This window comes from Musca domestica, unplaced genomic scaffold (genome assembly GCF_030504385.1).
Source record: "Musca domestica strain aabys unplaced genomic scaffold, Musca_domestica.polishedcontigs.V.1.1 1, whole genome shotgun sequence".
Taxonomy (NCBI): domain Eukaryota; kingdom Metazoa; phylum Arthropoda; class Insecta; order Diptera; family Muscidae; genus Musca; species Musca domestica.
This window is the reverse complement of record NW_026712114.1, coordinates 4,126,314-4,151,751: the sequence shown is the minus strand read 5'-3', so window position 1 is coordinate 4,151,751 and position 25,438 is coordinate 4,126,314. Positions and strand designations below refer to the sequence as shown.

Genomic DNA, 25,438 nt, shown 5'->3' with positions numbered 1-25,438 from the left:
TTATGGAGGCTATACGATATAGTGGACCTATATAGACAATTTTCAATGAGGTAAAGTACTCAGAAGGAAGTCCTTGTGTGGATTTCCAGAAAATTTCATTGAAAAATTTGGCTACAATCATCAAAATATATATCGGGGGTACAGTTATGTGGGGGCTATATGATATCGTGGACCGATATATAACCCATCTTCGAACTTGACCTGCCTGTAGACAAAATACCGATTTGTGCAAAATTTTAGCTTCCTATCTTAGAATTATGAAATTTGAGAGTCACTGATGGAGTGGATAGTAGGATAGATGTAGCAAAGTGTTTCTGGAACTTCGAACTCTAAGTTTACGAAAAGTTTTAATATGTTACTAAATTTCTAAACAGGTACCATTTGGTTTTAGAGAACGGATAGAGCTAAGAACTTCACATTTGGTATGAGATTCAGGAGTTGGAAAGTTAGTCATATATCAATATGAGGGTGATTTTGGATATGTGTACTAAGTGAGCGAACTGTACCAAAATGGTACTAAATTAGAAAAAGTTTGATTTAGGGTGAACGGATGAAGCAGACATTTCGAATTTTTTTACCGGGCTAGGTTTGTTATAAAAAGTACTATACTAATGAGATGAAAAATTGCAAGCAATTTCAGACTGCTGTCATTTCTAAGCCACTCGTCCGAAAGCTGTTAAAATTATTCCAGTGACAGATCATTATATTTTTTACAAGCGTGCAAAAGAATTCTGGTGAGAATTTTCCGAAAAAAATGTTATTCCTGATGGAATTCAAGCCTGAAAGTGTGATTTCTTTATATTTGGCTGGAGAACCACAAGTGGCTATCGTTAGAGTACTCCAGCATTTAAATGTGAATATATCTTTTGTGTCTCGTACCATCGTTCGTTACCGTGATACTGGTAAGGTAGCCTGACCTCAAGGAAGTGGACGAAAGAAAATAGCAACATCAGCAGAAATGGTTCGAAATGTAAAGAAGCGACTTGATCGAAACCCGCGTCTCAGTGGCCGAAAAATGGCTTGTGACATTCCATTCAACAAATATTAAAAAATGAGCTCGAAGTAAGTCTATTGAAATTCCAAAAAGTGCAAGAACTTACATCGCAACCGAAAGAAAATAGACTTAAAAGAGCTAAAGAGTTGCTTGGCCGAACGTGGTGAACTGCCGAATTTGGTTTCCTCCAATGAGAAAACATTCGTTGTCCGGCAGTTTGTTAACAAAAAATGATCGTTTTTTACTTGCCAAAGAGGTCAGCTGAAAATGTGCATCTTCGGTTGGCCACCAGAACTCAAGCGCCGACCATAACAGCCGATGGTCACTCTCCGCTCGTATAAATCGACAGCGGCATCAAAATAAATGCTGAATATTATCGCGAAAATAATCTGGAGTGTGTATTAAAGCCTTGGGCACGCAAATATTTTGGTCGCAGACCTTGGGCATTCCAACAGGACTCAGCACCAAACTGGGTATATCGTAATAATTTTGTCAAACTTAGATCGAGTGCAAAGATGGGCAATATCGGTTTTCAAATCACACACACCACAATTTTTTTTAATCCAAGGTTTGGTGTGAAGATGGACATATTCCATCTTCACTCCTTCTGGTACCTCTCTCACAAAGGGTCAAAATTTTGAATATTCATGAGGCTCATAAAACACGAAATTAACATCCAGTCCCATTCAGACTTGGCAAATCTCAATATTTCCATAAACACAAGATCTATTATAAAGATGGTAGAGATCGGACCATTCCTTCTGGTACCTCCCCAACAAAAGGGCTTACATGTTGAAAAACAAAACGCTCAAAGAAAGCTAAACTAGCATCCATCCATCTCCTCAAATTTCCCACACACAAACATTTTTCCTAGCACAAGATCTGTTGTGAAGATGATATAAATCTGCCAAACCCTTCCGGTACCTCATCCACAAAGGGTCACAATTTCCAATGTTTATATCTGTCATAACTTGCAAAACAAATCAGCGATTCTTTACAACTTGCTTTATCTAAATATTTCTCTTAACCAAAAATCTGATATGAATATGGAATTTATAGGAATTTATGATTCCGCATAAAATTGGATATAAATGTTCGATTTCCTTTAAATTTTGTACATGTCAATATGTTTATCTGTATTAGATGAAGTATGAAATCGGAAGACTTCGGTCCGCTATATCTGTTACCTCACGCATATTTCCACATTTTCCAAAAATTTGCACATATCTCATATAGAGTATAGGAAATGGTCGATATAGTCCAAATCTGTCACGTTGCAATATTTATATCAGTCTTAGGTCAGATATGAATTGATCAATATTGGCCAACTGCTTCGGAACCTCCCCCATAAGAGGAAAGAGTTTGAATAATCATAAGTCAAGGTTGGGGATATATATCTGTTGGCAAAACCGACTGATACTATTTGACTTGTTTTATTATCACTTCCGAAAAAGGAAAGGACCAGCTCTAGTTTAGTAGAAGCTTACGGATTTTTTTTAAATTTTTGCAGAGATACTTATTTGTACCCTGATACCGGGAAAGTATTTTTTTTTTGTTTGATGGACGGACCCATATACCCGGAGCCGAAAGTCCAGGTCCAAGACCCGGACCTATTAAACCGATGTAAAAATTTGAAAACTAATAAAAATACTTATCCAACGAGTGATCACAAGATGGGGAGACCCATATCTCTGGATCCCAAGAAGATAATAACACATATTGTAACATTTTGGAAAGGTTGTTGTGTCAATTATAATTTGCCGTAAATTTTGTGGACTCTTAAAATAGAAACTTTTTCCAATTTTGATTTTTTTAAATCCGGGTCCAAAGAATCAGTAATTTTGATACAACTCATAGATAGGTATTTTTATTAGCTTTCAAATTAATGTCTATATCGGTTTAGTAGGTCGTAGTGTAACCCGGGTCTTTACCCTGGACTTTCGGGTCAGTCCCACAAGAACGTCGAAGGTGTACGTGAGTTTTTAGGTTGGGATGAAAATATAAATATATTCTTAATAAACCTAAAATGAGATGACGACTCACACGTGCCCGTTTGTCGGTTCATTTGTCTGTGATAATCACTCTAATCTAGTGTGTCAATCTAAATGACTAAAATTCGGAACCCGATGTCGAAAATTTTTACTGGATGCATTAGTACACGTTTTCTTATAGCCCCCACAAAACGTTACCGTCATATTTCAGTTTTTCTATACCCTCGACCATAGTATGGAGGGTATATTAAGTTTGTCATTCCGTTTGTAACACCTCGAAATATACATTTTAGACCCCACAAAGTATATATATTCTTGATCAGCATAAAATTCCGTCCGTCCGTCTATCCGTCTGTGGAAATCACTCTAGCTTCCGAACGACATGAAGTAGGTTGATAAAATTTTACTCAAATATGTATTATGTCTGCAAGACTTTTGGTATTGAAAATGGGCCATGTAGGTCCACGTCTTCGTATAGCCGCCATATAACGGCACAACCCCCCCCCCCCCCCCCCCCTATATTCGGTATTTTGGTTATTTTAGCGACATTATTTACCGGAATTGTTTCAAATTTGGTATTTGAAGTTCGTAATGGATACTACATCCTAAGACAGAAAATGAGCCATGTAGATCCACGTCTTCGTATAGCCCCTATATAACGGTACCTCCCGATATTGGATATTTTGATGATTTTAGAGACATTATTTACCAGAACTATTTAAAGTTTATTATTTGAAGTTCGTAATGGCCACGTCTTCGTATTGCCCCCATATAAAGGTACCCCCCAATATTCGGTATTTTGATGATTTTAGTGACATTATTTACCGGAATTCTTTCAAATTTCGCATTTGATGTTCGTAATGGATACTACAGTCTATGACACAAAATTGTCTGTGCAGGTCCACGTTTTATAACCCCCATGGTACCTCCCTACATTCGGTATTTTGATGATTTTAGCTACATTATAAACAGATCTAGTTTCGCATTTGAATATTGTAATAGTTTGTGGCAAAAGTTGCCGTCGTCGCATAGACCCTAATATATGGCTACATTCGGTTTTTTAAGATTTTAACAGAATTTTTAACGGATCTTTTTTTTTGAAAATTGCAAAATTTGTACCAAATGGTGGAGGTTATTCAAAGTTCGGACCGGCCGAACCTACAACTTTTTTACTTGTTTTTTTTTTAAGTTTAGACCACATTTCATTTGTCGATATTAAGATGGGAACATTAAAAATGGTCAAAGAGTACGAAACTGTAAGCCATTTAGATAGAATAACCACTTTCTTGCAAAAAATCTATTTTAATCCCCCTAACTCCGTAAATGATTTGAAAAAAGGTTTGAAATTATTGGCAAATTATGTTATTGGTTGTTGCATTAACACAAATCACCATTTGGTAATCTGTCAAACTGTCAATGACTCGAAATGCATTATTAGGCGATGCATGTCCAAACTTTTAATTGGCAAAGTGATGCCAATAAAAAAAACAACCAACTACAACAACAGCACGATAATAATTAGCCCAAAGACAAAAAAAAAAAACGAACGACTTGAAATAATGTCTTAAATCTATAATTAAACGTTAATTTGCTAAAACCAAAGAAAAAAAACAAAACCATCATTGGCAAATTGAAATGTGTGAAAGAGGCAAAAGCGGACGTTATCATTGAGTCAAGGGTTTTTTTACGACACACACACAAGAGATTTAGATATACAAAAGAGTATGTGTATGTATGTATGTGTGCATATGATTGGCTGTTTATTTAACTGTAAATGTTGTATAAAAAAAGAGACATATCATAACGGCATCACATTTAAATGCTATGAAGACACGTGCTATCACCTGTCATTTGTTGTTTTTTTATGTTTTGGCCACAATCAGGTAGATTTACAGCGGAGCTTAATATCTTAATAAAACCATCAGCTGTTTGAGATATGACAATCAGATGTTTAGTTTAGTAAGTCAAGGTCATCGAATCATTATGAAAAGTCAATCAAACTTACTTGGTTTCTCAAGAAAGCATGTCAAATAGAGGTACTTTTGATATTCGGATATTCATTTCGATTGTAGGGAATTGAGTGGGGGAGAGTAAATTCAAATGGAATATGAATTTAAAAACAAGTAAAAAAGCTGTAAGTTCGGCCGGGTAGAACTTTGAATACCCTCCATCATTTGCAACGAATTTGGCAAATTTTCAAAAAATAAAAAAAGAAATGAAATCCATTAAAAATTCTGTAAAAATCTTAGAAATACCGTATGTAGCTGTTATATTAGGATCAATATGACGACATGGACCTGTATAGGTAACTTTTGTCATAAGCCATTACACTATTCAAATGTGAAACTTAGAAAAAAATCGTTGAATAATGTAGCTATCATTATATGGGGGCTATACGAAGACGGGAACCTGCATAGACAAATTTCTGTCTTAGGCTAAAGTATCCATTACGAACTTCAAATATCAAATTTGAAACAATTCCGGTGAAAAATGTTGCTAAAATCATTAAAATGTCGAATATCGGGAGGTACCCTTATATGGGGGCTATACGAAGACGTCGACCTGCACAGACAATTTTCTGTCTTAGGCTGTGGTATTCATTGCGAACTTCAAATACCAAATTTGAAACAATTCCGGTAAATAATGTCGCTAAAATCATCAAAATACCGAATATCGGGAGGTACCGTTATATGGGGGCTATACGAAGACATGGACCTGCACAGACAATCTCCTGTCATAGGCTGTAGCGTCCATTACGAACATCAACTACCTAACTTGAAACAATTCTGGTAAATAATGTCGCTAAAATCATCAAAATACCGAATATCGGGAGGTACCGTTATACGGGGCCATACGAAGACGTGGACCTGCATAGACAATTTTCAGTCTTAGGCTGTAGTATTCATTACGAACTTCAAATACAAAATTTGAAATAATTCCGGTGAAGAATGTCGCTAAAATCATCAAAATACCGAATATCGGGAGGTACCCTTAAATGGGGCTATACTAAGACGTGAACCTGCACAGACAATTTTCTGTCTTAGGCTGAAGTATCCATTACGAACTTCAAATACTAAATTTGAAACAATTCCGGTGAAAAATCTCGCTAAAATCATTAAAATGCCGAATATCGGGAGGTACCCTTATATGGGGGCTATACGAAGACGTCGACCTGCACAGACAATTTTCTGTCTTAGGCTGTAGTATTCATTGCGAACTTCAAATACCAAATTTGAAACAAATCCGCTGAATAATGTCGCTAAAATCATCAAAATACCGAATGTCGGGAGGTACCGTTATGTGGGGGCTCTACGAAGACATGGACCTGCACAGACACTTTTCTGTCTTAGGCTGAAATATCCAATACGAAGTTCAAATACCAAATTTCAAACAATTCCGGTGAAAAATGCGCTAAAATCATTAAAATACCCAATATAGGGAGGTACAGTTTTATGGAGGCTAAACGAAGACGGGGACCTGCACAGACAATTTTCTGTCTTAGGCTGTAGTATTCATTGCGAACTCCAAATACCAAATTTGAAACAATTCTGGTGAATAATGTCGCTAAAATCTTCTAAATACCGAATATCGGGAGGTATCCTTATATGGAGGCTATACGAAGTCATGGATCTGCACAGACAATTTTCTGTCTTAGGCTGTAGTATTCATTGCGAACTTCAAATACCAAACTTGAAACAATTCCGGTGAATAATGTAGCTAAAATCATCAAAATACCGAATATCGGGAGGTACCGTTATATGGGGGCTATACGAAGAAGTGCACCTGAACCGACAATTTTCTGTCGTAGACTATAGTATTCATTGCGAACTTCAAATACCAAATTCGAAACAGTTCCGGTCGCTTAAATCGTCAAAATACCGAAGTAGAGGGGTATCATTATATGGGGCTATACCAAAACGTGGACCTACATGGTCCATTTTTAATACCCTTGCAAAACTTGCATTCATAATATACAGGATGAGAAAAAAGAAAAACTGCGACAAAGGCAAACCCCATAATTTTTATATTATTTTAAATTTTATTGGATGAAAGCAAAAATGTCGGAAATAGCATCAAATTTTAGAATCAATTCCGGTTTTTTTCTATATATATTAACGATATTCTTTAATGGATTTGTTTTAAATTTCGTATTTAAAGATCCTAAGGGGTATTGCACTGGTCTATATCCTCCTATGTCCACGTCTTCGTATAGCCCCCATATAACGGTATCTCCTAATATTCGGTATTTTGATGATTTTAGCGTCATTATTCACCGGAGTAGTTTCAAATTGCGTATTTGGAGTTCGTAATGGGAACTACAGTCTGTGACTCAAATTTTTTTTATGCATGTCTAGATCTTCGTATAGTCCCCATATATCAGTACCTTCTTATATTCGGTATTTTGACGATTTAAGGTACAATACTCTCCGAAATTGTTTGAGATGTCGTATTTGAATTTCGTAATGGATGCTACAGCCTGTGACAGAAAGTTGTCTATGCAGGTTCAGGTCTCCGTATAGTTCCGATATAACGGTACCTATCTATATACGGTATTTGTAATGTATGTATTTGGTAATGGCTTATAACAAACAATGCTTATGTAGATTCACGTCGTATAGACCCCAATGTAACGGCTATATTCGGTATTTTTAAGATTTTTGCAGAATGTTTTATGGTTTTTTTTTTTGAAAATTTCCAAATTCGTTCCAAATGGTGGAGGGTATTCAAAGTTCGGCCCGGCCGAACTTACTGCCTTTTAACTTGTTCAATACTCACAAACCCAATGTTAACATGAAAACTTTTCCGATGACAAATAATGATCTTTCGTGAATTTAATTAGCCCTATAGTTAATATTAACTACTATCCAATGAGATCAGTAAATGACATGTTAATGAATAGAAGTTTACAACAGGAACAACCAAACCTATTTTTACTTCCCCTTTTCACAGATCGATCTGTATAAACAGAAATTAAGAGAGAGTCCATTTGATTTTATGCAGAGTAACAATTTCTCCTAATTTTCGGCATTTTTAAGGTTCAGATCAAAATATCCAATAGAATTGATTACAATTTGATAAATTTTGTTCTCAGACCGACGTTGCAAAAGCCTTTCGGATTTCGAATAGTATGCCGATACCATTTATATGACAAATCATAAAAGTGGAAACTCCGATTTTATAATGGGTAGGAGCGCCGAATTGTGTGTGTGTCTGAAGCAAGGAAACTTTTTTTTATCAAATTAAAGTTAGAGATTTTTTCCTCGAATCCTCGATTTTTTTAGAATCTTTTGACTTGCTACGATCCTGCTTATAATCAATTTTTTACTGTTTTTTTTTTTTTTTTGGAAAATGGATCAAAAATAGCACTTTCATAACTCGCATAGGACTTTAAAATTTTAATCAAAATTGTCCCCAAGCTGTTATCTATAATACTGTCAAATGTTGGATTCTTATTTGGTGAATGGGAAGGGTTTAAGTACTGAAGTTTGTTATTAGGACCACAGCTGGATTGGAATTTTCAGTTTTTGTATACAATTTCAAAATTTTGGGTAACAGCCCACTTTAAAGAGTATTAAGATATTTTGCCGCAATAAAAACCTCTCTCTGTTGCATAAAATCAGCTTTTCCCACTCAATTAATTTTTCTTTTTTTATACCCTCCATTATAGTATGGAGGGTATATTAAGTATGTCATTCCGTTTGTAACTCTTCGAAAAACTCATATCAGACCCAACAAAGTATATATATTCTTGATCAGCATTAACATATTATGTCGATTTAGCGATGTCCGTCAGTCTGTGGAAATCAATCTGGCTTCCGAACGAATTAAAGTAGATTGATAAAATCTTACTCAAAAGTATATTATGTCTGCAGGACTTTTGGTATTGAAAATGGGCCATGTATGTCCTCGTTTTGGTATAAACCCCATATAACGGAACCCCCGATATTCGGTATTTTGATGATTTTAGCGAAATTTTTTACCGGAATTGTTTCAAATTTGGTATTTGAAGTTCGTAATGGATACTACAGTCTGTGACAGAAAATTGTCTGTGCAGGTCCACGTCTTCGTATAGCCCCTATATAACGGTACCTCCCTATATTACGGTATTTTAATGATTTTAGTGACATTATTTACCGGAATTGTTTCAAATTTGGTATTTGAAGTTCGTAATGAATACTACAGCCTAAGACAGAAAAATGTCTATGCAGGTCCTGGTCTTCGTATAGGCCCCGTATATCAGTACCTCCCTTTGTTCGATATTTTGACTATTTTAGGTACACTATTCACCGAAATTGTTTGAGATGTCATATTTGAAGTTCGTAATGGATGCTACAGCCTGAGACAGAAGTTTGTCTATGCTGGTCCAGGTCTTCGCACAGCTCCGATATAACGGTACCTCCCTATATTCGGAATTTTGATGATTTTAGCTATATTATCCACCGGTATTTTTTTTGTCAAGTTTCCTCTTTGAATATGGTAATGGCTTATGACAAACAATGCCTATGTACGTCCACGTCGTATAGACCCCAATATAACAGCTATATTCGGTATTTTTAAAATTTTATCAGAATTTTTTAAGGATTTTATTTTTTGAAAATTTCCAAATTTTTTCCAAATGTTGGAGGGTATTCAAAGTTCGGCCTGGCCGAACTTACTGCTTTTTAGTTTTTTTTTTTTTTTTGATACATGATTTGATCCTCCGTGAGCCACTGTGCTGCCCATAACTTCAACCTTTTGTATTGGTATTGTCAATAATTGTAAATTTGTCAAATCTTCCAATAGCATCAGCAATGAAAGCTAACAGAAAATTAACGTTTTTTGTGGTCGTTGCGTGTTTTATAACAGATAACAATAAATGCACCAAAAAAAAAAAAAACAAAAACAAGGGAAAATACCAGTTTTTTCCGTGTAACAACTTCGATAAAAAAAAATCCGATCAAAACTAACAACAAATATTGCTATTAGCCTCATTATTACTATTATTATTAATTTATAACAAATTTATTTTTTGTTGCAAACATAAAAAAAACAACAACGCCATCTACAACAAATAATATAAGTCACCAACACCACTACCGCTACCTCCAACAACTGCAACAACTTTAATCTGCAGAGCACAAGCCGTAATAATAATAATAGCCAAGCCCGCAGCACTCTAGTACCAACTGGCTAATTCCTCGCTTGCTCGCTGTGAAGAAAAAAGTATCTCTCAACTGCCACGATTGGCTTTTCCAAAATCAGTTTCAGTTTGCAACGAAAACCGACGGAGTTTAAACCAAACGAAAAATTCAAGTGGAAAATTTTAGTGAATCAAGAAGCGAAGTTCAATTTTTAAGAAGTGGTATTTTTTTTTGCCGTTCCACTTTAAGTTCCGAGGAACATTTGGGAAAGTGAAAAGTATTTGTGTGTGTGTGCGTTGGTGTTTGGTGCTCTTCCTACTTTTCCTTTCGTTTGAGGTGGGGTAATAGTTAAATGGGCTTTTGAGTGAGCCTGCCTGCACCACGTCGGCCTATTGCATAAATACCAGAAATAAACAAGTGGCGATTCAATAGTGGCACAGTGGTTAAAAAAAAACATGTAAAAAAAGTGTAATTCCGGACGGGCCGAACTTTGAATACCCTCCACCATTTGGTAGAAATTTAACAATTTTCAAAAAAATAAAATCCGTTAAAAATTCTGTTAAAATATTAAAAATACCGAATGTAGCCGTATAATAGAGTCTATACGACGACCCGGTCCTGCATAGGCAACTTTTGTCACAAGCTATTACAATATTCAAATGCCAAACTTGAAAAAAAAATCTGTTTATAATGTATCTAAAATCATAAAAATACCGAATTTGGGGAGGTACCATGGATGTTATAAAACGTGGGCCTGCACAGACAATTTTCCGTTATGGGCTCTAGTACTCATTATGAAGTTCAAATACCAAATTTGAAATAGTTCCGGTGAACAATGTCGCTAAAATCATCAAACTACCGAATATAGGTAGGTACTGGTATGTGGGGCCTATACGAAGACCTGGACCTGCACAGACAATTTTCCGTCACAGACTGTAGTTCCCATTATGAACTTAAATACCAAATTTGAAACAATTTCGGTGAATAAAGTCCCCAATATCATCAAAACGCCGAATATAGGGAGGTACCGTCATATGAGGGCTATACGAAGACGTGGACCTTCACAGGCAATTTTCTGTCTTAGGATGTAGTATCCATTTCGAACTTCAAATACCAAATTTGAAATAGTTCCGGTAAATAATGTCGCTAAAATCATCAAAATACCGAATATCGGGGGTTCCGTTATGTGAGGGCTATACGAAGACGTGGACCTTCACAGGCAATTTTCTGTCTTAGGATGTAGTATCCATTTCGAACTTCAAATACAAAATGTGAAATAATTCCGGTAAATAATGTCGCTAAAATCATCAAAATAGCGAATACCGGGAGGTTCCGTTATATGGGGGCTATACGAAGACGTGGACCTGCACCGACAATTTTCTGTCCTAAGTTGTAGTATCCATTTTGAACTTCAAATACCAAATTTGAAACAATTCCGGTGAATAATGTCGCTAAAATCATCAAAATACCGAATATCGGGAGGTACCGTTATATGGGGCTATACGAAGACGTGGACCTGCATGGCCCATTTACGAACTTAACCTGTCTACTGGAAAAATAAACATGTGTGCAAAATTTTAGCCTTCTATCTCAATTCGTTCGAAAGATAAATGAATAAATTGTGAAATGTAAATGTGGTTCTGAAAGGAGATTTTTTAGGAGTTTCTCCTACGTATTTTCCTGTGAGTGTCTAGGTGGCATGTTAAATCACTGGCGAATCGAGGGAAATTTTAACAATATTTTAACTTTTCAATTTTTGACTTCAACTAAATTTCGATTTTAACAATCGATTTTCTACAACTACTTCTGAAGCCAAAATTTTCTTTAGATTTTGATCTAAATTTTTTAACTTCGTGGTGGGAATTTTTTGAAGAACAGAAGTTAAAACCAACAATTTAAAAAGTTTTAGTCGGTTTTTTCCAACAGATGTATACTCTCAGCCACTGTTCGATTATTTAAATATATTTTGATTTCCGTCATGACTATTCAAATTTTTGACCCTCTATGGAGTAGGTTCCGAAGGAAAGGGCTAATATTGTCCCTTTCGTATCGGACCCGAATAAATATGCTATAAATATTGCGACGTGTCCCGGTTGGATTATATAGGTTACTTCCTATTCAAAACTTGGCCCTTTGTAGGGGAGGAACCAGAAGGAATGACCCGATTTCTACCATCTTCATAACAGATCTTTTGTTGACGGAAATATTGAGATTTACCAAGTCTGGAATGGAATCGGATGTTTTTTCGCGTTTTATTAGCTTCATGGAAATTCAAAATTTTGACCCTTTTTGTGGAGGAGGTACCAGAAGGAGTGGACCGTTACATTCCATCTTCACTGCAGACCTTGGATTAATAAAAATATAGAGATGCGTGTAATTTGAAGAGAATAGGGCTCTAATTTCACATTTTACATGAGTTCAGATTATTCTAAATTTTGACCTGGAGATACTTCTGAAGTATTCACTGAAGTGGACAGATATTGTTCATTTTCGCACCTGACCTAACACTGACGAAGATATTACAATTTGCAAAGTTTTCACAAAATTGGATAATCCTTTCGTTTTTCGCTTAATTATTTTCTGTGAAAATTTGGGGGGTGAGGTACCAGAAGGAGTAGACCGATATTGCCCATTTCCGAAATTGGCTGAGGGTATATTTAATCTAGATTTAAATTAAGAACTTGGAAGATATGTTACTTCATTATAGACACCAACAGTGATCCAAAATTAGTACCATTTAGTAGTTTTCGAATAATTACGTACTACGTATTTGCAATACCATCACCAGATTTCAACTCCAGATACTAACAGAGACCACAATATGAAATTTCGGTATTCCCTTCACCCATTACCCGATCTGCATGTGCTTATCCAAGACACCAACAGTGATCTAAAATTTGTACGCTTCCAAAGCCGCCTCCATTTCTTAATTTCAGATACAGAGGCCTTAATATCAAAATTCTGGATTTTAGCGCTATTCCTTCAACCAATTCCAAATTAAGTACGAATTTGCAAACTATCTCCATATCTCAACTCCAGATAGCAACAGAGACTTCCATGTCAAATTTCCAGCCCCATGTAAGGATTCCAGCCCCATCCCTTCACCCAATACCCTATCTACATCTCTACTACTTTTCGAACAATTATAGTGCACATTTCCGAAACTACCTTCATATCTCAATTCCAGATACCAAAAGGAGACCGTAGTTCAGTAAATGCCAAATTTGGTACCATTCAGTACTTTTCGTACAAATGTAGAACTGATTTCCAAATTACCGCCAAATCCAAACACAGATACCATCAAAAATTAAAATATTATATTTTCGAATTTTATCTCTATCCCTCCACCCGATACCAAAAATACCTTTTCGTACTTTTTGTACAATTATACTACACATTTCCGGAAACATATCCATATGTCCAGGCTACACATGAATTGTATATAATAATTGTACCAAATATAGTACTATTTATTACTTTTCGTGCATTTGTAGTACACATTTCTAAAACAACCCCTTATCACAAACCTACCACCCCAAGAGGGACCCCAATATCAAGTTTCAAAGATCCAGCTTCATCCGCTCACTTAGAACCAAACTTTTCCAAATTTAGTACAGTTCGCAGACTTACTATCCGTTTCCAAAACCACTATCTTATATCAAACTTATTTTCCAAACTTGATTCTCATTCCGAATTTCAAGTTTTTAGCTCGATCGGTTCAGTTAATAACAAACGGTATCATTTTAGAATTTTGGTACCATTTTTGAACTTTTCGTAACCTAAAGCACGAATTTCCAAAAATTCGTTTCTGCACTCAGTGACTCTTCCAATACAAAGCATTCAATTTTTAGTACTCTCCGTACCATGTACGAATTTCCAAAAACCCAGCCTTATCTGACGCCTTAGGACCAAGACTGACCCTCAACCAAAATATCAAAATTCGAGCATCAGTTGTTTCGTCTGGGCTTTTATCAATATACGGATTTCCAAAACTACCTCCATACCTCAATCGTACAATGCCATAGAAATGTTATTTCCAAATTTCAGAATTCCAGCTCTACAATTCAATTCCAATTTGTATCAATTTTAGTACCACTTAACACATATGTCCACAACAGCCTGCATCATGCAATCCAATAAAAATCGTATTTTCCAGTGTCAGGATTCCCGCCCTATTGGTTCACCCAACGCCTAATTATTCCAAATTCAGTACTATTAAATACACAAAAGTACGAATTTCCAAAGCTTTCTACATACCACTATCCTATACTCCCACTGTAACCCCAATTCTAATTTTTAGGATTCCATTCCTGTCGGGATAGCCAAAATACAAATTGTACCAAACTTAGTACCATATAGTAAAGTTTGGCCCTAATTTTCAAAACTACCTACATACCTCAATATTACAATGCTATAGTAATCTTGTTTCCAATTTTCAGAACACCAACTCTTTTGGTTCACCCAAATCAAATTGTACTAAATTGTGTACCATATAGTACACTTAAGTACAAATGTTCATAACTACCTAAATATCTCAGTCCTACAATGCAGTAGTAGTATTTGAAAATTTCAGTATTCCAGCTCGATTGGTTCACCCAAATCGAAATTGTACCAAATTTAATACCATTTAGTACTTTTCGTGCACATAAGTACAAATTCCTCCTTAACCAAATCCCCTACACTCCTCCAGTTTCCAATTTCAGGATTCCAGCTCCATCCGTTCCTCTAAATTCAAATCGTACTAAATTTAGTGCCGTTTAGTGCTTTTTTAGTGCGTATACATGAGCACACACTTTCAAAACTACCTCCTTACATCGACTCTACTCCTCAACCTTGATTCCCATTCCAAATTTCAAGTTTCAAATTTAGCACTAACCGTTATCATGCTACGAAAAAGCAGCAAATGTATTAAATTTTAGTACTTTTCGTACACTTCTAGTGTGAATGTCCGAAAACCCTTTAGTACATCTGTCACAGATTCCATCAGTGACTCTCATTTCAAATTAAAGAGTTCTAGCTCTACTTCTTCATCAAATACAAAGGATATCATATTTAGTACCTACTAACACTTTACGTACCCTTCTTGTACGAATTTCAAAAAACCCAGCTAAATCGGACCCTGAGTGACCCTCAGCCAAAATTTGCTAGAATGCTTTTCACCTTTTATACCCTCCACCATAGTATGGAGGGTATATTATGTTTGTCATTCCGTTTGTAACTCCTCGAAATACTCATGTCAGACCCAACAAAGTAACTTGATCAGCGCAAAATTCTAAGTCGATTAATCAATGTCCGTCCGTCTATCCGTCTGTGGAAATCTCTCTAGCTTCCGAACGAAATGCAGTAGGTTATAAACAATTTTACTCAAATGTGTATTATGTCTGCAGAACTTTTGGTATTGAAAATGGGTCATGTGGGTCCACGTCTTCGTATAGCACCCATATAACGGTACCTCCCGATATTCGATAGCGACATTATTTACTGGAATTGTTTCAAATTTGGTATTTGAGGTTCGAAATGGATACTACATCCTAAGACAGAAAATTGTCTATGCAGGTCCAGGTTTTCGTATAGGCCCCAAATATCAGTACCTCCCTATATTCGGTATTTTAACGATTTTAGGTACAATACCCACCAAAATTGTTTGAGATGTGGTATTTGAAGTTCGTAATGGATGCTACAGCCTGTGACAGAAAATTGTCTATGCTGGTCCAGGTTTTCCTATAGCCCCCATATAACGGAACCCCCTGATATTCGGTATTTTGATGATTTTAGCGACATTATTTACCGGAATTATTTCAAATTTTGTATTTGAAGTTCGTAATGGATACTACAGCCTATGGCAGAAAATTGTCTGTGCAGGTCCACGTTTTCGTATAGCCCCCATATAACGGAACCCCCGATATTGGGTATTTTGATGATTTTTGCGAAAATATTCGCCGGAATTGTTTCAAATTTGGTATTTGAAGTTTGAAATAAATACTACAGCCTAAGACAGAAAATTGTCTGTGCAGGCCCACGTCTTCGTATAGCCCCCTTATATCAGTACCTCCCGATATTCTGTATTTTAATGCTTTTATAGATATTTTTTCACCAGAATTGTTTCAAATTTGGTATTTGAAGTTCGAAATGGATACTACACCCTAAGACAGAAAATTATCTGTGCAGGTCCACGTCTTCGTATAGCCCCCATATAACGGTACCTCCCGATATTCGGTATTTTGATGATTTTAGCGACATTATTTACCGGAATTGTTTCAAATTTGGTATTTGAAATTCGAAATGGCTATTACAGCCTACGACAGAAAATTGTGTGTGTAGGTCCACGTCTTCGTATAGCCCCCATATAACGGTACCTCCCATATTCGGTATTTTGATGATTTTTGCCACATTTTTTCACGAATTTCTCTGAATATTGGTAGTTGTAGGTCATAATGGGTCCCACTTCGTGTGGCGAATCATTGTAATTATAGATCCACGTTTTCGTATAGTCCCCATATAACGGTACCTCCCGATACTCGGTATTTTGATGCTTCTTGCCACATTTTTTCACTGATTTTTCTGAAAATTGGTATTTGGATACATAATGGATTCTAGCTCCTTTGACGAAACATTGCATGTATAGGTCCACGATTTGGTATAGCCCCCATATAACGGTACCTCCCGATATTCGTCATTTTAATGGTTTTTCCCACATTTCTTCGCGGATTTGCCTAGAAATTGGTATTTGTTGGTCTTAATGGGTTCTAGCTCTTTTGGCGAAACACTGTATGTGTAGGTCCACGTTTTTGTGTAGCCCCATATAGCCGTATTTCCCGATATTCGGTATTTTGATGATTTTTGGCAAATTTTCGAATTTTTAACGGATTTTATTTTTTTGAAAATTGTTAAATTTGTACCAAACGGTGGAGGATATAAAAAGTTCGGCCTGGCCGAACTTACTGCTTTTTAACTTGTTTATTTTTGGAACCACTGTGCATTGTTACGTTAAACGGAATTAAGTAAAGAAAACACTACAAAAACAAAACCCAAATGAAAAACAACAACGAGACAAAATTAAATAACATCAATCTGTGTGTTCGTGTGTGTGTGTGTGCATTTTTGTGTGTTTCATATGTTTTTGTTTCTTTCTTCGCACAATTTGTTTTTTCTCTCAATTTCATTGAGCATCAGTACCACTCAAACAGTGGTTATAGCAATCGCTCTGAGTGGACTTTGTGACAAGAGCAGCAATAACTGTTACAATGACCTGTCGTCGCTCTTTGGAATATCTGGCCGCTGCATTGGCCGTTGCAGTGTCCATTGCATTGTTGGCATTCGCAATATCGGCCACGCATTTCAAACGTGAACAGGCCAAGCCAGGGAACAATAATGGACCGAGTGAAAATAAACGTGGAAACATAACCGAAACCCAATTGTTAATTGGAACAACAGATGTGCCGTTGATGCCGCCAACAACAACACAATCGCCATCATTGTCGTCATCATCATCGCCCAGCAAAACGCCTGAAACGCCACAACCACCATCAATTGTGACCAATTTAATGCCTCCCGTAATGACCAACAACATAACCACTTCAACGGCCAAAAATCTCCTCATTGACTTGACAACCGTTAGCCCAGCGGTAACACCAGTCACCTCGAATAGCATCGTTCACATCGACAACGATGATTGGGATAGTTTTGAATATGCCATTGTTTCGACAACTTCCGCCTCTGCATTGGATCCTTCAACAATTGAGGTAAGGGAAAGCAAGAGAGAGGTAAATCAAGAGAGAGGTGGAGAGAGTAAGAGTGAGAGCGACAGAATGTGTTCATTCAAGTGTAACGCATTGTAAACTTAATTTTGATGTCATTTTTTATGCGGATATGTACGGATTTATAAAACTGCTTATTTTGGGTAGGGTGTATTTTTTCGGAATGATGAGAATTTTAGGATGGCGATTTATGGTCAACTGGCAAAGACTAAATTTCTAAAAGGTATAAAATATTGTTATTTTATACCCTTTAATATTGCTAATTGAACTCATAACAGAATAGCTCTTTAATTTTTAAAAATAATGGAACTAGGATCTACAGGGTGGGACAAAAAAAACTGTAATAAAGTCAAACGCCATAATTTTTACGTTTTTTATACCCTACACCAAAAGGTGGTCAGGCTATTATGTCTTTGTGCATTTGTTTGTAACAGGCAAGAGGAAACGAGATAGACCCATAGTTCCTTTTGATGATCTGCATAGAATCACATTCTGAGTCTGTCCATGTATTTTTGTGAACAAAGTGCAGTTCGCATTTATCCAGATGAAATTTTGCATTAATCATTTGTTTGGCACAATGACGAACCCTATTGAAATTGGAGATAATCGGTAAAAATTTAGATATAGCTTTCATGTATATCTTCGACCGATTTGCCTTTTATTGTGCACCAAACTTGTAATATCAGCCCGAATAGTATGAAATACATACACATACAATCAAATTCGGCCTGAAAATAAGTATGCCAAATTTGATCGAAATCGGTTCAGATATAGCTATAGCTCCCATATATATTGTTCATCCGATTTGTTATTTTTGTCCTCCGCAGCCGTAATATGCACTCTGTGACAACAATATTCAGGGAAATATATCATATATAGCTCAGAAATACCTTTGCTAAATTTTATCGAGATCGGTTCGGATTTGGATATATCTCCCATATATATAACTTCGTCCGATTTACATTTTATTGTGCACCAAACGTCTAATATTTGCCCAAATGGGATGAAATTTGGCACTTACGACCGAATTGAGTCTGGAAGATGGTATGTCAAATTTGGTGAAGATCGGTTCAGATATAGCTATAGCTCCCATATATATTGTTCATCCGATTTGTTATATTTGTTACCCACAGCTGTAATATGCACTCCGTAACAACGATATTCAGGGAAATATATCAAATACAGCTCAGAAATATCTTTGCTCGTAATGAATATTATAGCCTTTGACAAAAAATTGGCTATGCAGGTCCACGTATTTGTATAGCTGCCATGTATCGGTACCTCCCTATCTGTTTCAAATTTCGTATTTGAAGTTCGTAATGGGTACTACAGCCTATGACATAAAATAGCATATGCATGTCCAGCTCTTCGTATAGCTTCTATGTATCGGTATTTCCCTATATTCGTTATTTTGATGATTTTAGGGACATTATTCACCGGAATTGTTTCAAATTTCGTATTTGCACTTAGTAATGGCTACTACAGCCGGACGGTAACTTTGTATTTTTAAGATTTTAACAGAATCTTTAACGGATTCTATTCTTATACCCTCCACCTTGGATAGGAGGGTATATTATCTTTGTCATTCCGTTTGAAAAATCCATAAATATTCGTCGTAGACCCCATAAAGTATATATATTCATAATCAGCACGGTCCACGTTTTGGAATAGTCCCCATATAATGGTACCTCCCGATATTCAGTATTTTGATGTTTTTTGCCATATTTTTTTCACGGACTTGTCTGAAAATTGGTATTTGTAGATCATAATGGGTCCTAGTTCGTGTGGCGAAATATTGTATATATGGGTTCATGCTTTGGTATAGCCCCCATCCGATATCTCCCGATTTTTGGTATTTTTATGATTGTTGCCACATTTTTCCAAGGATTTGTCTAAAAATTGGTATTTGTTGGTCATAATGGGTTCTAGCTGCAGTGTCAAAACATTTATGTATAGGTCCACATTTTGGTATAGCTCCCTCCCTCCTCAAGATATTCGGTATTTTGACTATTTTTGCCACATTTAAAAATTGGTATTTTTTGTCCTATCCTAATGGGTTCTAGCTCCGTTGGCGAAACATTGTACGTATAGGTTCACGTTTTTGTATAGTCCCATATAGCGGTACCTCCCGATATTTGATATTTTTATGATTTTTGCCACATTTTTTTGTTGGTCATAATGGTTTCTAATGTTTCCTTTACCCTAAGGTTAGGGGTATCAAAAGTTAGGCCCGGCTGAACATAATGTTTTTTTACTTGTTTTTTTTTTTATTATTTATTTACTTAAATTTTTGAGAATGGTGGAGGGTATTCAAAGTTCGAACTGGTCGAATTTACTGCTTTTTAACTTGATTTATTCCAAAAATTCCCATCACCCCCAACGTGAATATTTCGATTGTTTACATTCATTAGGCATTCATGTTGAATTGTTGTTAACAAATTGCCCAGAAGCTATTCGCAAACAATCCAGAAGAAAAGAGTTTTAACAGCAGCAGCAATCCTTTGTTTTTCTTTTATTGTTTTTGCGAATGATGACATAATGGCACCACTTTCATCTGCACAAATGCCGATTGTTGGCGTTTTTTGGTTTTTGTTGATATTCGCATTATATGTGACTGTTATGAATTCATTCATATGATGACGATAATTTTATACTCTCATGAAAATATTGAATGGGATCGTTAATTTATTTTGTGTTTTTTTTTTTACCTAAGCCCAAATAATTTGTTGACCAATTTCTGCAATTGAATTGAAAAATTTAAAAATAATAAACAATGCGGTAAATAACATGATTGGTCAATTTAAAATGAAAACGGCCTAAAGCAAATATGGTCATTTATATTCAATTTTAAATCCACTCGAGTAATGAAATCCTGATATTCGCCCTAATTGCCTGCACTGTTGTATTGAGATTGTATGAAATAAAATTTCGTTGATTTCTCATTGTTTATTGAAACCCATTACTTAAAAAAAAGGTTTGAAATAATTAGTAAATTTTGTATATACTACCCATATTAAACCAAAAGTTAGGTTTGATATTATTCACAAGAAAAGAAACAAGCAAGCAAAGGATATAGTCGTGCGGGACCGACCATGTGATACCCTACAACACTACAATCCATTTTGGATGATTTCGCTTTTGAAATTATGTGACGGAGCACTGTCCAGATATTACCCTTAGCATTTTGACCAGGGACATTTGCCCAATATTTACGCACTCCGTCGTGCTGTTAGTTGTTGTGGTCCATTTTACAGCTAAATTTAATCCAATGGTCATCCAAAATGATAGATTCCTTCCCTGTCCTTAACTCTCTTCTCAGGCGTGTCGATTGGCTTCAATTGTGTGATTAGGAAATTATTTCTGTTTTTGGTTCATTTAAACCCCTAAATATTCTGCGATCATCTCCAAAAGCAAGAGGCCCCTCTTTATCTCTAAATTTAGACTCATCTATATGATTTGCTTGTCCGCGATTTTTGGCTATAATCGTCAACGATATCAGCATAAAACAAGTAAGCAATGGCTATAGTCGTGCGGGGCCGACCATGTGATACCCTACAACACTACAATATGTTAATAGCCCCCTTATGTCCAAATCCATTTTGGAAGATTTCGCTTTTGAAATTATGTCATTTTGACCAGGGACATTTGCCCAATATTTACGCACTCCGTCGTGCTGTTAGTTGTTGTGGTCCATTTAACAGCTAAATTTAATCCAATGGTCATACAAAATTCTAGAATTCTTCTCTGACCTTAAATCTCTTCTCAGGCGTGCGGATTGGCTCAATTGTGTGATCAGGAATTTTTTTCTGTTCTTGGTTCATTTGAACCCCTAAATATTTTGCGATCATCTCCAAAAGCAAGAGGCCCTCTATATCTCTAAATTTAGACTCATCTATATAATTTGCTTGCCTACGATATTTGGCTATATTCGTCAACGAAATCAGAATAAAAAAGCCAGAAGTGGTCTATTCTACCCGCTGTCCTAAACTCTAACTTGATGCGAGAATTCGTATCCTTTGGTTTCTATACCTTTATAACGGCTGCAAAATCAGGAACATTTTTAGTTTTTGATCCATTTTAATCCCTAAATATATTGCGGACATCTTTGAAAACAATAAGCCTAGCTCTTCTGAGCCTAACCCTACCCTAAATAAAACCTTGTCAAAATTTTCGTGAGGAGCTGTATATAATAACCCCAACCTGTATTGAAAGGTGAAAAAATATTACAAAATATATACTTCAATATTATAAGTCAAAATGAAAAAATCTCATGCGATAAAAAAAATGAAAAAAAAAATAAAAAAATCACAAATACTACAAAATCTATAATAACATCATTATTGGCATCTTTGTATGCGACTTCTTATTTTAATTTTATTCTTTTTGCCAAGAAAGCATTCTAAATTGACAAAATTTGTCAAAATCGGTGCAGCCATTCCTGAGATATAAGTATTCTAGTTAACATCCTTTACTTACTTTGTATATACACATGGTATATATTTCGTTATATATATCCGATATATTGACCATTGGTATCCCCAACTCCATTGCAAATTTCGTGCGGATCGGGCCATAATTGCGGACGGACGGACATACATAGCTACATCGACTCATCTCGGCGATGTAGGAAGATCCATATATACTTTTCTATGTGGGAAATCAATATTTCGATGTGTTACATAATTTTTGGCCCAATCACACTTATAATACCCCCCAAACACATAGTGTTGTATGGTATAATTAAAAAATGTTATTGTCCTAAGAAATTCTATACCAAATTCTTGAATAAAAACTGACTATCGTTTATTTCCCGGATTTATTACAAAGGCCTTTCGAGCCTGTCCTAAAAAAACTTAACAAAAAAATCATCGCTACTTTGCTGTGACAAAGATTTGCTGGTAGAACTTGAGTCGAACTTGAATGGTTCTGGTATTTAATTCGAATATGCTCAATAAGTTCGAAATGAACACTTCATTTTAAAGAACGGACCTTGTGAGCCATCATCCACACCAAATATGCGTCGCATATTGGTGAGTGTGTGATTGTGTATATCTGGCTTTTATATTCAAAATTTTGTAAGGCTCGTCTCGAAAGAGAAATAAACAAATAAAACATTTAATAACATTTTTTGCCAGAGAGCCTTTAAACATTTCAAGATTTTTGGTTTCGATTTTGTTTTTTTTTTTAATTTTTCTCTAAAAATTCCAATTTTTGTTTAAATCCATAAAATGTATGACTTTTGATTTTTTTTTTCTTTTAAAATTCGCGATCTATGATTTTAAAATATCCCCGATTAATATATATAACTTGGCCAATATTTTTAATATTCAATCAATTAAAAATGCTTTCAGTGAGATCGATACCAAATTTCAAAATTCCATCTCTATACCAATACACAACGACACATTTTGTGAAATTTTGCACTTTTCGTACGTTCATAGTACGCACTTCCAAAACCACGTCCTTCTCCCAACTGCGGATACCACTGCTTCCCCCATTACCAAATTTAGTACCATTTTGTACAATTAGCTCCTTTTCTCAGTCACAGCCACCAACAGCGACATCCATATCAAATTTCAACTCTATTCCTTCGCCGAAAACCAAATACAGAACCCATCAGTAATCACGTAATTTAAAATTTAGTACCATTTAGTACTTTTCGTACAATTATAGTAAACATTTTCGAAACCATCTCCATATGTCAAGGCTATACATGAACAACGATCCTCAGACAAAATTTCAAACAATCACTATGTGTTCACTTGTAGTACACATTTCCAAGACCATCTCCAAATGGTACAATCTTAGAAGTTTAGTAGCATTTTAGAACTTTTCGTAACCTTAAAGTTCGGTTTGTCCAAAAAAACCTTTAGTTCAGCTATCATGCACTTCATCAGTGACTCTCGATCTAATTTGTCCAATACAAATCATTCAATTTTTGTAATTTTTAAGACTTTTCGTAGCCTTTTAGTACGAATTTCCAAAAACCCACGCCTACGCACCAAAACTAACCCTTGAGCAATAATTCAAGATTCTAACTTCAGTCGTTTCGTCTGGGCATTGATTCTCGCTCAGTCAGTCAGCCAATTTTTTCACTACTTTTAGCAGATAACAATACGAAAACTTTTCGAAATTTTTACCCTGAAATAGGCAATTTTTGTCCGTTTAGCATAAAATTCGATGTCGATTTAGCGATGTTCGTCCGTCTATCTGCCTGTCTGTCTGTGGAAATGAAGTAGATTGATAAAATTTGACTCAAATGCATATTATGTCTGTATGACTTTTGGTATTGAAAATGGGCCATGCAGGTCCGCGTTTTGGTATAGCCCCCATATAATGATACCTCCCGATATTTGGTATTTTGATGATTTTAGAGAAATTTTTTACCGGAATTGTTTCAAAGTTGGTATTTAAAGTTCGAAATTGATACTACAGCCTAAGACAGAAAATTGTCTATGAAGGTCCACGTATTCGTATAGCCCCCATATAACGGTAACTCCCGATATTCGGTATTTTTATGATTTTAGCGACATTATTCACCGGAATTGTTTGAAATAACCTATTTAGAGTTCGTAATGGGAACTACAGTCTGTGACAGAAAATTGTCTGTGCAGGTTCATGTCTTCGTTTAGCTCCCATATAATGTTACCTCCCGATATTCGGTACTTTGGTAATTTTAGCGACATTATTCACCGGAATTGTTTTAAATTTGGTATTTGAAGTCCGAAATGGATACTACAGAATAAGACAGAAAATTGTCTGTGCAGGTCCAAGTCTTTGTGTAGCCCCCACATAACGGTACCTGTCGATATTCGGTATTTTTATGATTTTAGTGACATTATTCACCGGAATTGTTTCAAATTTGGTATTTGAAATTCCTAAGACAAAAAATATCTGTGCAGCTCCACGTTTTCGTATAGCCCCCATATAACGGTACCTCTCTATATTCAGCATTTATAGACCCTAATATAACAGCTACATTCAGTATTTTTAAGATTTTAACAAAATTTTCAACGGATTTTTTTTTTTTTTGAAAATTGCCAAATTCGTTCCAAATGATGGAGGGTATGCAAAGATCGGCCCGGCCGAACATAAAGCTTTTCTACTTTTTTTTTAAAAGTATTAAATCAAATTCCGATACTTACTCTAACTAACTCTCCCAAAATATGTTTTTCGCTCCAACCCAAAACAGACGCAAGGACATAGCTAGACCTAATCCCATTACCCTGGAATGGGTTTCATCCAAAAATAGATATGGGATCTAAAAATGTTTTTTTAATGTTATATTCATATCATATCAAATTTTTGACATAACCCATTTTTGCACTCACTAATCAAAATTGAAAGAAAAATTTTAAATTTCACACAAAATTACCTACCAATTGGCTTTAATCACATCATTGCACCTTTTTTCATTTCATTCTTTTAGGAGACGACGGCATGGAAGACGCTCACCTCACATCCAAATTCATTGGTCCAACTGCTGCCCTCTCGTGCCATGCGAGTGGTACAAGAAGTTGTGCGATCATTTCGTGTAAGTATCTACAAAAAAATCAATTTGCAAAAAAATAGCAA

At 35.7% G+C, this 25,438-nt stretch overlaps 1 protein-coding gene across 5 annotated transcripts in view; it reads left to right on the top strand.

Moving 5' to 3' along the window:
- The window catches only part of LOC101893731 (juvenile hormone esterase), a 58,032-nt gene that overhangs the window by 10,929 nt on the left and 21,665 nt on the right, over positions 1–25,438 (top strand). The window contains exons 1-3 of one of the 5 annotated variants that reach the window (XM_059132339.1): positions 10,240–10,327; positions 17,280–17,848; positions 25,293–25,397. The exons of 1 other annotated variant lie outside the window; for it this stretch is intronic. In XM_059132339.1, coding sequence (XP_058988322.1) covers positions 17,351–17,848; positions 25,293–25,397 — 603 coding nt within the window. In that variant the 5' untranslated portion in view covers positions 10,240–10,327; positions 17,280–17,350. Of the gene's footprint in view, positions 1–10,239; positions 10,328–10,348; positions 10,448–17,057; positions 17,849–25,292; positions 25,398–25,438 lie in introns of those variants that run through there. 3 more of the 5 variants (XM_059132341.1, XM_059132343.1, XM_059132342.1) reach the window with 3 other exon arrangements.